The sequence below is a fragment of the Theobroma umbraticum genome, unplaced genomic scaffold, assembly GCF_002168275.2.
Source record: "Theobroma umbraticum cultivar Fairchild unplaced genomic scaffold, ASM216827v3 scaffold_204.0, whole genome shotgun sequence".
In the NCBI taxonomy this organism is placed as follows: Eukaryota; Viridiplantae; Streptophyta; class Magnoliopsida; order Malvales; family Malvaceae; genus Theobroma; species Theobroma umbraticum.
In genome coordinates this window covers 640,175-654,220 of record NW_018397267.1, presented here as the reverse complement: position 1 = coordinate 654,220, position 14,046 = coordinate 640,175, and the positions used below count along the sequence as shown (strand labels likewise).

At 35.4% G+C, this 14,046-nt stretch overlaps 3 protein-coding genes across 4 annotated transcripts in view; 1 reads left to right on the top strand and 2 right to left on the bottom strand.

The window, feature by feature from the left end:
* The first annotated feature begins 1,496 nt into the window (after positions 1–1,496).
* On the top strand, positions 1,497–4,034 carry LOC110423707 (Mitochondrial transcription termination factor family protein). Of its 2 annotated transcripts, none has more exons than XM_021438014.2 (2): positions 1,497–3,126; positions 3,326–4,034. In XM_021438014.2, the coding sequence occupies exon 1, from the start codon at positions 1,745–1,747 to the stop codon at positions 2,867–2,869; it is 1,125 nt and encodes a 374-aa protein (XP_021293689.1). In that variant the 5' UTR covers positions 1,497–1,744; the 3' UTR covers positions 2,870–3,126; positions 3,326–4,034. The 2 variants fall into 2 exon arrangements, with proteins under 2 accessions (XP_021293689.1, XP_021293690.1); XM_021438015.2 differs by having other exon boundaries at positions 3,323–4,034.
* Positions 4,035–4,161: 127 nt separating this feature from the next.
* LOC110423706 (hyperosmolality-gated Ca2+ permeable channel 1.2-like) lies at positions 4,162–10,049 on the bottom strand. The gene is made up of 12 exons (XM_021438013.2): positions 9,718–10,049; positions 9,137–9,466; positions 8,717–8,869; positions 8,429–8,564; positions 7,690–7,791; positions 7,391–7,510; positions 7,207–7,287; positions 6,563–6,903; positions 6,233–6,478; positions 5,320–5,644; positions 4,999–5,232; positions 4,162–4,786 (listed from the first exon to the last, which is right to left on the bottom strand). Exons 2-12 carry the CDS (start codon positions 9,448–9,450, stop codon positions 4,520–4,522), a joined length of 2,319 nt encoding a protein of 772 aa, XP_021293688.1. The 5' UTR covers positions 9,451–9,466; positions 9,718–10,049; the 3' UTR covers positions 4,162–4,519.
* A 2,463-nt stretch (positions 10,050–12,512) lies between these two features.
* Positions 12,513–14,046, bottom strand: part of LOC110424110 (lysM domain receptor-like kinase 3) — a 4,712-nt gene continuing 3,178 nt past the window's right edge. The window contains exons 8-12 of the mRNA XM_021438614.2: positions 13,920–14,046; positions 13,745–13,836; positions 13,507–13,645; positions 13,306–13,404; positions 12,513–13,215 (exon numbers count right to left, since the gene is read on the bottom strand). The exon at positions 13,920–14,046 is cut by the window's right edge and continues 25 nt beyond it. Of these exons, the coding sequence (XP_021294289.1) occupies positions 13,051–13,215; positions 13,306–13,404; positions 13,507–13,645; positions 13,745–13,836; positions 13,920–14,046 (622 nt within the window). The 3' untranslated portion in view covers positions 12,513–13,050. The remainder of the gene's footprint in view (positions 13,216–13,305; positions 13,405–13,506; positions 13,646–13,744; positions 13,837–13,919) is intronic.

Sequence of the window (14,046 nt, the reverse complement as noted above, 5' to 3'; positions counted from 1 at the left end):
CTGCATTTAAGGACTTCCTTTCTCGTTATTTAATCCATATTTCAAAATAAAATCTTTTAAGATACTTTAAAAAATTCTAATAATTAATATAAAATACACCAAAATTAAAATTTTATCTTAAAATTTATAAAAATTGAAAAGAAGATAAGAAAATGTAGTAATTAAAATTTCCAAAAATTTTAAAAATCATGATAAATTTGCTCTTTATTTATAAAAGGAAATAAAATTTGGCTTTAAATATTGGCCTTTTTTGAGGGAAAATATATGGAATGGTCTGAATATTAGGTGGCAATTAAAAGAAATGATAATTGGTATACTAACTAGCCTGTAGCCACACATATGGTAGGGCCATTAGCGTTTAACATAAATCAAAGTCACCATTTTTTTATTTTAATAGCATTCTTCTTTTTTCTCTTTTTCTTTTATTTATCTTTTAGAATATTTTAAAACAAAATTTTTCTTTAAGATACTTAATATTTTTACTTTTTTCAATAACATAAATTCATATTTATTATATGATTAATACTTATATAAAAATATAAAATCAATTAATATAAAAATCAGGAAAATCTAGTGAATAACAAAACAGATATCGCGGGCCCACTTCCACTGACAAGTAAAGACTATACTAATGATCACGTGCCCAATTTCGAGTTTTAACTTAAAACAATAACATGCGCGAGTTTGTTCTCCAACGTGGCTGCCAGAAGAGGCCACGTGGACGTGGCTAGAACCAATGAAGAAAGACAAAAGGCATAATTTGTTTCGTTTTTTTTTTCAATTAATATAATATAAATATGTATTTTTTAATTAATATTTTATAGATTATTTCTGCTCTAACAAAGAATTAAATTGTTAATTTTTTTAATTAAATTACAGAAGTACTTCTAAATGTGAATAATAAACTAACTTTAAATTAAGAGTTATTTAATAATTTTATTGAGTGATATTAACAAGACATAAATCTAGAGTTTGAGCCTTTTTTTTTAAATATTGGGTAATGTAAGCATATATTGAAATATTAATCTATTAAGAAATAATATACTTTTTTTATAATTAATATTTATAATGTTAATATTGATAATTTTATTAAAAAAAAAAACAACACAGCAGTAGTTGTGTAGGCCCATTTATTTATCGCGGAAATCTTTCAATTGCGCATGTGGTAACTAAGGGAAACATCAAAGCCTTTTTTGTTCAGCCCGTAGCTAGAATTGACTGGTAATTAATTAGTGGGCTGAATCTCAGTTCAATGATCCTTTGAATTACTTGGGCCGAATTCTGACCCTTAAAATTGGGCTTAAATGATGAGCCCATCATTTACAATGAAAAATTCCAAATATTTATAAAAAGAATTATATTATAAAATTCACAAATTATAATATTAATTGTACAATTATAACATAAATATAGACAAGCTTATCTGGTGCCATCGTCCCTTGATTCCCCGCCTTCGGTTGCCATGATAAAGACTGTGCTTCCTTTCGCTGTGAAGGATTTTTGTGAAAGTCAATTAAAAATACTGTCATAGAATTTAAAATATAATAATTTATATAGATTTGGGATGTTAATGAAAAATTAGGAATTTATAGATTAATAAAATAAATAAAATGATATTAAAAGTTGTTGCTTTTCTCAAAGGCCTTCCAAAGAAACATTACCCCTTTCGGCTTTTTGCTTATCTATCTTGTCCCTCCCTTCTCTGCCGTATTTGCTTTGTTGGAATTGGAAAAAAGAATCTCACATGTTCTCCAAGGCTCGTCTGTTACTCAAACTCCGGTGCGTTCTCTCTGCCTCGAAACGTCAGTCGTCAACAATCACTGCTGTTCGAATTGCCGCCACCTATTCGACAATATGCCCAAACCAAGCTGAAAACCGTACGGAAGCAGCTGTAGAGCCTCCGAGGGACTCTGCGGAACTTTTCAGGAAATGGGGTTGCAGCGAAAATGATTTATGGAAGATCTTTTCGCGCCAGCCTGCTTTGCGCCATGCTCAAGTTGCTCCCCTTTTATCTAAACTCAAGTTGCTCAGTGGCTTGGGACTCACCACTTCCGACATTGTTAAGATGATCAATTGTCGCCCTCGTTTGTTTTGTTCTCGTATCAATCATTGCTTCGACGAGCGGCTTGATTTTTTCCTGACGCTTTTCGGGTCACGAGAAGTGCTGCGTAAAGCCCTTGTTAGGAACCCTTCGCTTCTTACATATGACTTCCACAACACGATCAAACCAGTCATTGCGTTGTATGAAGAAATGGGCATTAGCGGAAATGATTTGACTGCCATGCTCATCTCGCGGCCCACGTTGATTCCTAGGACTTCGTTTAATGACGAGAAGATGGAATATATAAAGAAAACAGGGGTTTCAAAAGGTTCCAAAATGTATAAATATGTGGTTGCTCTCATTGGCATCTCGCGGATTGAGACTATACAGGAAAAAGTGACGAACTTGGAGAAGTTTGGGTGTTCAGAGGACGAGGTTTGGAGTCTTTTGGGACGGTCTCCCCTTATTTTGACACTATCAGTTGATAAGGTTCAAAGGAACATGACTTTTGTTGTGGGCACCATGAAGCTCTCCCCAAAACTGGTGCTTCAGTACCCATTTTTGTTGTTCTGCAACCTGGAAGCCGTATTGAAGCCACGGGTATTATTGGCTGGGAAGCTAAAGGACATGGAGCTTCACCCACAGATTAAGGGAGCAATGATGTTGAGGGCACTTAGGATGAAAGAAAGTCGATTCTTGACTGCGTTTGTTAAATGTCATCCAGAAAATGTGGCCACTGAATTGCTAGAGTTTTATAAGCACGCTAAATGTGTCAAACGATTGGCGGAAGCCTCAAAGATGAAAGTGCGTAAAGGATTTCCCTTTTGATCCATGAATGGTGACACAGATTTCATTTGAATTTTGCTTTCTTTGAAGATCAGCTCTTTATCAACTTCAATGTTTTCGATGATCACTTAGCGAGCACAGAGGTTACACTTGATCAGTTTTTTCAAATCGAGATCCGACTTGGATGAGGAGCTGGAGATTATGTACTCTCTGAGATTCGCAACAGAACTGGCATAGAGGCAGCATTGATACTTGGTCGAGCACTAACAGCCTGCTGAAAGGAGATGAGGGGTTGAAAAGTATTTGTTTTTTTTTTTTTTTTGGGAAATCATTTTTAATTTTCTACATGTATTATGTACTGAATTCCACCACTATTCCCTTTCAATATTCCAAAATAATATGAGTTATTAAAATTTTTACAAAGAACCCTTGTGTTAGTAAAGTATATTTTCATCTTTTCCTGCCCCATTTTGACTCCATTGATGTTCATCTTAGCAGGAAGTGAAGGTGGAGAAGATTAAACAAGAATTTGTAGTTAGAGTGACTTGCAACAAAGGAGGGGACAAATTGGTGTGAATATTAGAGGCATTTGATGAACTGGGTCATAATGTTGTGCAAGCAATGGTAACCATTTCTTTTCCATGGAAGCCATTGATGTAGCTCAAGACCAACAAACTATTCATATCAAAGATGTTGCACAAGCAACGTGGAGAGAAGGCGCTTGTAACATACAAGTTCCTTGTTAATTAGTGAAAGGTTTGCCCTTGAATTAATATACATATATATAAATGTTAATCGAGAAAAGCATTAAGCTTGTGGTTCGATTATTCTGCTCCCTGCTTCCTGATATTTCATCCGCATGTGGTTGTGCCAATCTGTTTTCTGCCCTCCTATGCTCGTAGTCATTGCTTGGCTGCTTTATGCAAATTGGGTCCCGCAGGCCGTATGCTGGTTAACAAATGCAATATGGGACTGTATCTGATGCATTAATGTTATGCCGCTTTCTGAGATTTTTTGAGGCAATTCCTTGGGTGGGGATGTGCTGCTTTTATAGACTTCATAGTTTACCTATGTAACTTCCTAATCGGAGGCAGTGCCTCCTTATGTACTGGTCCATATTAATCAAAAACCTTCACAGGCTATTTATAAAATTTACATATGAATTAATATCGATTCATTTGTGAGTGATCAGACAGTCGAACAATGGTAAATAATATTATTCTATTTGTATTATTGATTGTATGTATTTATGTGTACATATATATACATGTATATCATTTGTTCAACACCAGCTTCACCATCAAAAATTCTTTATGTTTAGACAAAAACCTCCATAGATAAACATCAAATATATAATTCCTTTTGGCTTTAAAAACAAAGAAATTCCTTTGATTGCACTACTGCAAATTCATTAGTCAACATATCGGAAGAAATTTCAAACAAATAACCTGCACAATAATTACTCCATCATCCTCTAAAAGTCCCAATATTGGAGTTCTTTCCATTGATAGCCACAAAATTCACAACTTGTTCTCTTCACAGAGTCTCAAAAGACTAACTCATCCGTTTGGCTACCTCTTCTTCCGCTATTTTGTTCATTTAATTTACAGTGCCACCCTCTTCACTTCATGATGTTGCTCAGAGTCAAATATACAGTGTAGTGTCAACACCAACTCATACTTTGCACCTAATTTACGGTTCTGAATGTTCAGGAACAGCCTCCGGCAACGATGGTGAGGATGCACCACTAATTCTGCTAGGCACCGGTGTGTTCCTTCGAGATTGGCGTTTTGTGGGGACTAACACACTCTCATTTTCTGACTTAAACATAAAGTCGTCATCGGTATCATCATCATCTTCCTCTTTGAAAACAGGATGGACATATGCATTGTGAAGATAAGGTTTCAAATTGAGGTTTGGTTCCCTTGCACGTTCCAAAGTGTCTTTCATCATTGCTTCCTGAAACAGATAACAGAAAAACATATTGACAATGATAACAAGGAAAGCAAAGATCAAGCAAATCCTCATTATACATAATATACATAGATTATGTTGTGGTAGTCCTTCACTATATTCATTAGAAAATGATTTTGAGATAAGAATAGCAGATTGAGAAAGCTTGTTACAAATTGAATCGTTTAAAACATATATAACCCAGCAAAACAACAAACCTGTAGAGGATATCTAACAAAAGCAGGTTCATAACGGGCTTTGCAGAATCTGTGGAACCAAATGGTGAGGACAGCAAGAGCAATGAGAAATGGTGTTGACTGAGCAGCATGCATTGTACTTAACAATCCTATGAGAGCGATTTGCGAGATAAGCAGTGCAATTATAATGCGTCCATGGACATCAGGCCAGAATGCTGCAGCACTCTCATACTCTTGATTGTAAACATTAATGATCTACATTTTCAAGGGGAAAAAAAAAATCAGACACAAGCGAAGATTCATTTACCACCGTAAGGAATATTCCATATCCAAGTTCTTTACCTGATGACGGAAGACAACATAAGCTAGCCCGAAGAAAACTATAATGAAAGGAAGCAGAACAGGTGTGATAGTAGCATAAACCATGCCAAGTAGAAAATACAGTTGTATACGAGGTTCCCCAGTGTTGAAGCCCAAACTTCCCGGATCCATTGCCTCCTCCCTATCCTTTTCCGTTTTCACCAACAAAAAATTCTTCAAGTGATAAATTATAAGTGGTTTCAGCATCAAAATCTCTGCTGCTATTCCAGCCCATCCATCAACCATGATGTAAGTAATGAAAAAAGTTGCTCTCATTGGTACGGCTACACCAATTGTCTTAGGAATTCTGCAAATAAGGAAAAAAGATGAAAAAAGCTGTCTATGTCGTAATGAAGCAAATTTCAACACCAAAAACAGAACAGAACAGTAAAAGCAACCCATACTGATGCGGCTAAATATATACAACTCCATCACAAATAATATACATTCCAACTTTTGAAAGGTATGGTAGAAAAAATTGTAAACTTGAAAGTTCATCCAAGATTCAGGTCCATAAAAGAATTTCCTAATGATTCCACAAGAAATATCTTCATCCAGTGCAAATTAAATTCTTAAAAATCTAGCATATGGTTTCTGCTAAACAATATAAGTCACCGGCCAAATATCTAGAAATCTGCAATTTAGAAACCCATTCTATGCATAAAATTGTAATTACCCAATTAAACTGAAACTGATATACTCTGTCTAACTGCTAGATGCTTTTCCTTGTAAATGTATCCAATTTGATGGAGAAACCAAACTTAATACCATTAGAACCAGTCAACTGAGAATCTATACCAAAAGCACTATTATCTGACACTAAGCATGCAAGGATGCATAAAAAGCAATTGCATCACTTGAAGCAGATATACAAAGATGAAAATGGAATACATACTCATTTGCTGATTGCTTAATAAATGTGTTTAGCTGTTCCAGTGCACTGCCAGCAATTACGCTGCCAAGGAATACATTCACTAAATTGAAAAGATAGTATCTAGTTGCTGATCTCCTCTCTAAAGATGATATTGATGTAAATCCTTCAAACTTGGACATAATCATCAATATAGTTGGCAGAAAAATGAGAAAGAGCTTCAATACAATACCAGGCAGAAAACCTTGGATTACCGATTTTATAAATTTTCTGCAAAGACAAAAGGGAAAATCAATGGTTATAGTAATGCAATCTAAATAATGACTCAAGACTTGAAACTAAAAAGGAACTCACATTTCAATTAGGGGCCTTAGGAATGGTGCTGCTTTCTCAAGGCCCTCAATGCTGGCCAGAGCTTGTACAGATGCAATTGGAATCATGAAAAAGAAAGTCAGGAAAAAGAATGCCACAGCCATGATCAGCCTCCTAACTGCTAGTGAGACATATGGAATTGCCAGGTTTTGCCAAAATACATCACGTGGCTCGGATGCCCACTCTGTTAACCACAAAGTTGGATTCCTGGATTGTTGGGTTTGAGCACAAACAGCTGCGCCCCACCGAGATTTAAAGGAAACAAATGCTGCTGGCATTATGCATCTAGGATCTTTCTTAACCCTCTCTCTCTCTTCAGCTATCTGAATATGAAAATGAGCAACACACATCATCACATTTTGAAAGACAAACACGTGGAGGAAGACAAAATGCAATAATGCAGGGCAACTCATTTTTCATATAAGATCATCTAATACAGCAAAGACAGATATTGCTTCTTGGGGCGGAAGCTGTTTCTAATTTTGAAAGCTTAGGCTCAATAAACTAAGCCAGTCTAGAAAATGACTAAGGCTTGGATGCACCACATAAGAACAGGCTTAAATCTTATGAAAAAGTAATAGCAAACAATCTCAAAAGATTGTGCAAGTTGAAAAAGAAATACTTACTTCCTTGGATAACTTCTCAATTTCAGATATGTGATGATCAATTGCATCCACTTTTTCACCCCGGAGCCCAAGAAAACCAGTCTGGTAGAGAGAATATGCTTATCAAGAAATAGGAAATTTAAAGCAAAGCTGAACATCGCAAAGAGGCCAGCTCTCAAAGCAATGAAAGACTGCAGTAAGTTACCTTCATAAAAGGCCTTTTTGCACTATTTCTGGAATACTTCAGTTGGTAATAGTCAAGCCAATTCTGCTTACTTTTCCTCTTCTTCACCAATTTAGCAAGTTTGTTCGCATTGCATACCACCTGCATATATTTTCAAGGAGAACCAGATCATAAAATGAACTCCATAAAAAGCCTTCTTCATAAATCATAAATGAGTTTTATAATAGACATCTTTGGATGGGAAGTATGTGCAGTAGAATATTGACAAACTAGAAGAAGCCATTATCATTATTATTATAATAAATGCAAAAGGAACACACCTGATGTGTAAGATAGGTATCCGGGTGATTGACCAGGAAGAAATGCTCCACAGACTCACTAACAGATTCATCTGGATCTGGTGGTACATTCCTAACAAGCACCTACAACAATCAAACTCCATTCAGAAGCATTTTAAATAAAAAACCTCAATCCAAAAATATTACTCAAGCTTGAAGCACTAGCATCTCAATCCAAATCTTCTTTAAAAGGAAAAGAGCCCTCAGAGATTTGTAATTTAATTAACTTTCAGCAGAAGAATACATTTATATTCGTTTAACTGCAGTAGTTCAGCTAAACCACAATTGGAAACCAGAATACCTATCAAATGATATCATTAACCCTCAAGATCAGTATAATCATTAGCGAAATTCACCTTCCAAAAATGTTTCTATGCTCAAATAAAACAAAATAATATAAAGGAAATCCCTAACCTCTTCAAAGTATATGGCAAATTGCAAATTCAACATAGATAAACAACATTTTAAGGCCTAAAATATTCAATAAATGAGAAGTTGTTCCCACTTCTCTCAAGAACTTCACTTATGTCAATGAGATTCAAGTCAATGCTAACAAACTTAAAATGTTAAACAAAGAATTTCCAGAACGAAAAACCAATAGACAAGAAATCAAATCTCCTTGAATTTATGATGAAGAACAAAGATTACACGGAAAATAATACTAATAATAAAAGTATATATATATAATTAATTTTGATAATAATGAAAAGACTGATCTTACAGTAAATTGGTCTGGCCGGCGTTTTTCTGATGCAAGAAATTGCAACCGCATAGCAGCAACTGTCTCATACTCCTTTAGCAACACATAGAATGTCCAGAAGGTAAAGGCATACGCCATTACGATATGAGTCCAAAGCCTACAACACAGGATTAAATATTATTCCACTGTAATGTTCAGTTACTTAGAAAAGAAAGAAAAAAGGGAAAAAAATTGTTATAACACTAGAATGAGTTTATCTGAATCACAGATTAAGATAAAAGAAGTTGGCAACGACAGAAAATCTCCTACCTATCTGATCTAACTGGAATGTTTGAAATCGAGAGCTTATCAATGTTACTTGAAGTTACATTCTTCAGCTGCAATTCCAATGTTTTATTCGTGTAATTAACGGGCACTAAGACTGCCCATGCAAGGAACGCGATAGGGACAAAAATCTTTAACCTGCAGGCAAAATAACAGGAGAGCAATCAGAACAAGACAACAGAAGAAGATGAAAAATGATAAGGTGGTTCCATGTCTTCACAGCATAGAAACAAGCTTGACCAGCAGAGAACCTCAAAGGTGAATAATTTGCCTAACATTAGCTAACGCATTTCATCAAAATTCGCATCATCTTAACCAAAAAAAGATGAAAAATTTCAGCAAAGAAGCAATAACGTAAAGCAAAACATGAAGAATTAAGATAACAGAGTCGGCCTTGCAGCATACCCTATCAAGTAAATGCGCAAATAAACAGCCGAATCCAATCCAGCGTGTTCAATAAGCTCGGGTTCAGGCATTTTGAGTGCCTCAGGCATCCAATTCAAGAACCTCAAGTAGGAGCGGAAATCCAAGTTCACGAATTTCCTCACAAACGCTCCAGACCTCGAAGGACTGCTTCTTAAACCCTTGAGATACCATTTCGGGAAATAAACCCTGTCGTTGAAAGGTTGAAGCCTCAAGATGGCAAACGCTAGAAAGAATACAAACGCACTTAGCAGATTAATGCCTGCTGCAACCCCTATATCTCCTAAAGTTGCCATCTATACAAAATCTCCCCTGCATAAACAAGGAAATTCCAAATTAGGAAATCTACCAAAATCAAACAGTTGAACAGAAAAAAAAATCACTACTTTTCCGTATAAGAATAAAAAGAAAGTACATTTCACTAACCAAAACAACTACTTTCCAAACAAAAAAGGAACTCTGTAACATATAACTACGTGAAAAATGAAAAACAAATCCAATCCCAATCACCACAAATCATCAAAAAAGGAGGAAACATTTCAAGTAGGAATAAAAATCCTCACTTGCTCCTATTTTCCGATGTCTTCAAGTGAAAGAAGGAACAATCTTTGGGCTATCTAAAAAGCAAAAGAAACTTTCTTTCTTGGTTTTTGCAGATCAGAAGTTGAATTAGGAAGTGTTCGGATCGCTTCAGAACTCAATCAAAGAAAGAACATTCCTCCGCTACTTAACCAGGGAAAGTGAAACGCACTCAACCCAGAATCCAAAATAAAATCCTTTCTTTCTCCTCGATAGGCAGATAAGAAGCCAAAGCAAAACTAACGCCAAAAACAGGAATTGGGTAGAAGCCAAACCAACAAAAGGTCGAATATCTTACAGTAATTCGAGGAATTTTTTTCTTTCTTACAAAGATTTGTTCCGATTAAAAAGAGAACCCGGTAATGGTTACTACACTGTTCGTTTTGTTCGGTTTGGTTTGATGTTACGTTATCGGTAGGGTCACTTTCTTTTATTGTCCGTATCCAAATCGACGGGTTTGATTTTATTTTTATTTATTTTTAATTAATAGGTAATGGCAGCCTTAAATGTCGGCAAGCTGCCACGTGGGTCTCGCAACGGCTACTTTGTGTAAGAACCGGGTGATTTTAATTTTGACTCGCGGTGAAGGTGCGTGGAATTCACGGATGAGCGAGATTTGAAGAGAATCCGAACGAACGGTGAAAGCGATTGATGTGGATTGGCTGTCGGCGAGTGTTGGATTGGGATTTTGTGTGATGTGGCCGCGTGGATATAGCGTAAGGTGCGTGGGGGCTGTGCGAAGAGGAGACAATCAAGGATGTAGGTTGATCGAGATTTTTCTTTTATGTAAATAAAAAAATAAAAACAAAATTGAGATAAATCTGTTGTCATGTGGGTCACCACCACAGTCGTATTGAGAGTTTGACACGTAGATTCTAAGGTGCCCATTTATCCTACAGTGAATTATCCTCAAACAAAAATTTCTATATTAAATTATTACAACTCAAATTTTAAAATATAATTTGATACAAAATAATTAACATATTTATTAAATAAATCAAATTAAATTTTATATAGCATCACAAATTCTTTTAAATACAACTAATTTGTATAAATAGAGTTCATAAACAAAAAAAAACAGATCATATTATATAAATCGATATAATAATATATGAATTAAAACACAAAAATATCATGTCTATAAAGGTACAAAATACGATCATTTTAACTTAAATCTGGTTAACGTTGTATTAACAGATCAATGCTTAACATTGTTGCCGTGTTCTTGGTTACTCCACTTAAACTTTAAGATTAGCTGGCTATAAACCATATTAATATTCGTGAAGCCGGCGGTACGTCGGAATGCAGGCCAAACCCCCCAACGAATATGACTGTGGGCAGTAATGGCCAAGAATGGGATTTTGTCAAACTCATCCGATGGAGGAACCGGCTGGTACTTGGGCATTGAAAAAGGTGAATGATGTTGCGGTGGATGCAGCGTTGAACCCGTGGCTAAAGCGTATCAGAACTCTTGAACAGGTGGCCACGCTGAACCGCGTATTGCCTCACATTCAGAGTGAACAGCGGTCAGTTTACTTAGCTTAATTTCTAATTAAATTAATAACTAGTCGTACTCAAAGGACAAAATTTTCACATGTGCTGATTATTTATGTTCATAATTCAATTAAGTCAAAAGTTTGTGTAATGGAAGCCAGCTTATTAATGATTTCTTTAATTAATTCTTTTTTTATTTTGATATTAATTAATTAATAAAAATGATTTAAATTGATTTCGATATTCATAGTTTACAATCGAATCGATTGAAAAATATTTATATAGTGTTGGTAACTAGCTTAATACGAAAGTAAAAAATTTAATTAATTTTTTTTAAGTCAGAAGATTGTGTAATGGGAGCCAGCCTTTTTTTTTTTTCTCTAAAATGAATACCAATAAATTTCTAAATCCATGACTTGAATTTGGTCAGGTGGAACGCTGCCTTTCTTTGATTCTAAGTTTTAACCTTATTCATTGGCAAAAAAAAAACCAGAGTAAAAAGCCAAAAAAGGAGAATATTTATATATGGCAAGAGACAGAATTTTCTTTTTAATTTGGTCAATGGAAAGAATCAGTCAATAATCCCAAAATGTGCATTGTCATATTCAACAAAATAGAAAAAAATAGATAAAAAAATGTTAATCTTTTACTAGTAATTTTTGGTAATAACAATACATTTAATAGTAAGCAAATGTACCATGAGTCTTAATACAAAGTCAAATTATTAAACTCAAAAACCAAAGTCAAAATGATTTCGTTGAATATATACTTTTAAAATTTTACTTTAAGTTTATATATTTAAAGATGGGTCGAAAGAGATCTTAAATTCATAATCATCATCATACATAATTAAACAAAAATTAACAAAAAATATATATATAGAGAGAGAGAGAGAGAGATGTGATTACATGAAGCTTATATTATAGTATTTGGGGACCATATATATGTCATATAATATTTGGTATGCCATCATGTCTTAATTGGAAAGTCATAAAGTATATACCAAAATAGTGGACTTTACAATCGGTGGGTTGGTTGGCTAGCCTGTTCATCATTTTCTTCCTCTTTCTTATCTTGGGCAATTTCTTTTTCTTCATTATTTGAGTAGCCCATAGTGGTCTTTATCAATGTATTTAAAGATAGAATAAAGAAAATGGAAGGAAGAAAAAGTATTAAAGAGTATGGAGGAAGACGTGAGATCATGTAGCAATGCACTTATCCTTACTTGAGTTAGATCTCTTATGCTTGAAAAAACGTCAAATCAATGGTCCCTTTGTATCTGTCTTTAATTCATTACAAAACACTGATCGAAGAGACACAACAGACCCACGTCTGCAAATAAACACGTGATCTGCCCATCATGGATTTTTGTTTAAGCCTTTTTGGAGGAATTGGATGCTTTCGATCTTGGGAATTTCGACATGAATGTGTCACTGTTAAGTTTGTATGGTTGGATTTTCTCTCTCAAGAACATGAATTAATGATGCACAGACAGAACCGGGAAGTGTACAATCTATCGTTTAGCTCAACTACCATTCTTTCCAACCTAAAGTTCCTCTTCAAAACGTAGAGAAAATGGAGTGTATGTGTGTGTAGCCATAATTATACAAAGATTTGCTGGCCTCTTTTTCAATCATTCCTCAGCGAATACATAGATTCCAGCAGACCCAAAAATTTTTCTCAAGGAAAAAGGAATAGGAATAAGTGAACTGAAGGTACTGTACAGTACTTGGATTCAAGTATTCACAGATGTCAAGAGGGATCTAAACGAGAAAAAGGGTACTTCTATCAAGGTATAACCGGTTAACTCTGCGGTGGCTAAGCTACCTTCCTGACATCAGGTTGATTAGAGCTTTGTTTTCACACAAGGAGCCAACATCCCAATCGTCGCTTGAAGATGACAGTGTCATGAGTGCAACAACGATGGATCTCATGCTTGGCCTCAGCTGGGGATTTTCCTGCGTGCAGGCTCTGGCAAGACGTGCCATCTGGTAACCAAAAAGGGACGTGACAGCTTGTTAGATTGATAGAGAAAATGAGTCCATACTATCATTTGCCTACCGGCATCAGAATTATACCTTGCAGACTGCATCGAATGAGTAGTCATCGCCTATCCTACGGTCAACAAGTTTTTGCAGATCTTCTCTTGGATCAGGTTGATTGAGAACATCTTCAAACTGCGTATACATCAAAATGAATTCATCGAAACAGGATCATGGGGGACTGGAATTTAGTGCTAGTAACTTTAGTAGGGAAAGACAACTGATAATTGTGTATACCAAAGCAACAAGTCCCATCGATTCAGTCACTTCTTCATTGGTCTTGACGACAGCTTCCCTGGCAGATATTAGTTCGAAGAGAACAACTCCAAAAGCATACACATCTACCTTTGGGGAAACTTCACCATACTGAGCATACCTACAGACAATGCCACATTGAGACAAACCAGTTTCACAAGCACGAAAGCCAAAAAATGATACTATATAAGTATGTTTGTATGCATGTTTTCATACTTACTCTGGTGGCATGTATCCGAAAGTACCCACAAGACGTGTTTGCAATGAAGAGTTTCCAAATTCAGATAGTTTTGTCAGCCCAAAATCAGCGACCTGAGCACCAATATATACACCCAATTAGTTTGTAAAGCATCTGAATCCATTAGTGCTTGCTATATAGAAATATATTCAATAACCTTAGCACGAAAGTTCTTGTCTATTAAAATATTTGCAGACTTAATATCACGGTGAATGTAGACAGGAACAGTGTGTTCATGGATGTATTCAAGCCCTCTAGCTGAATCTAAAGCAATTTGCACCCTT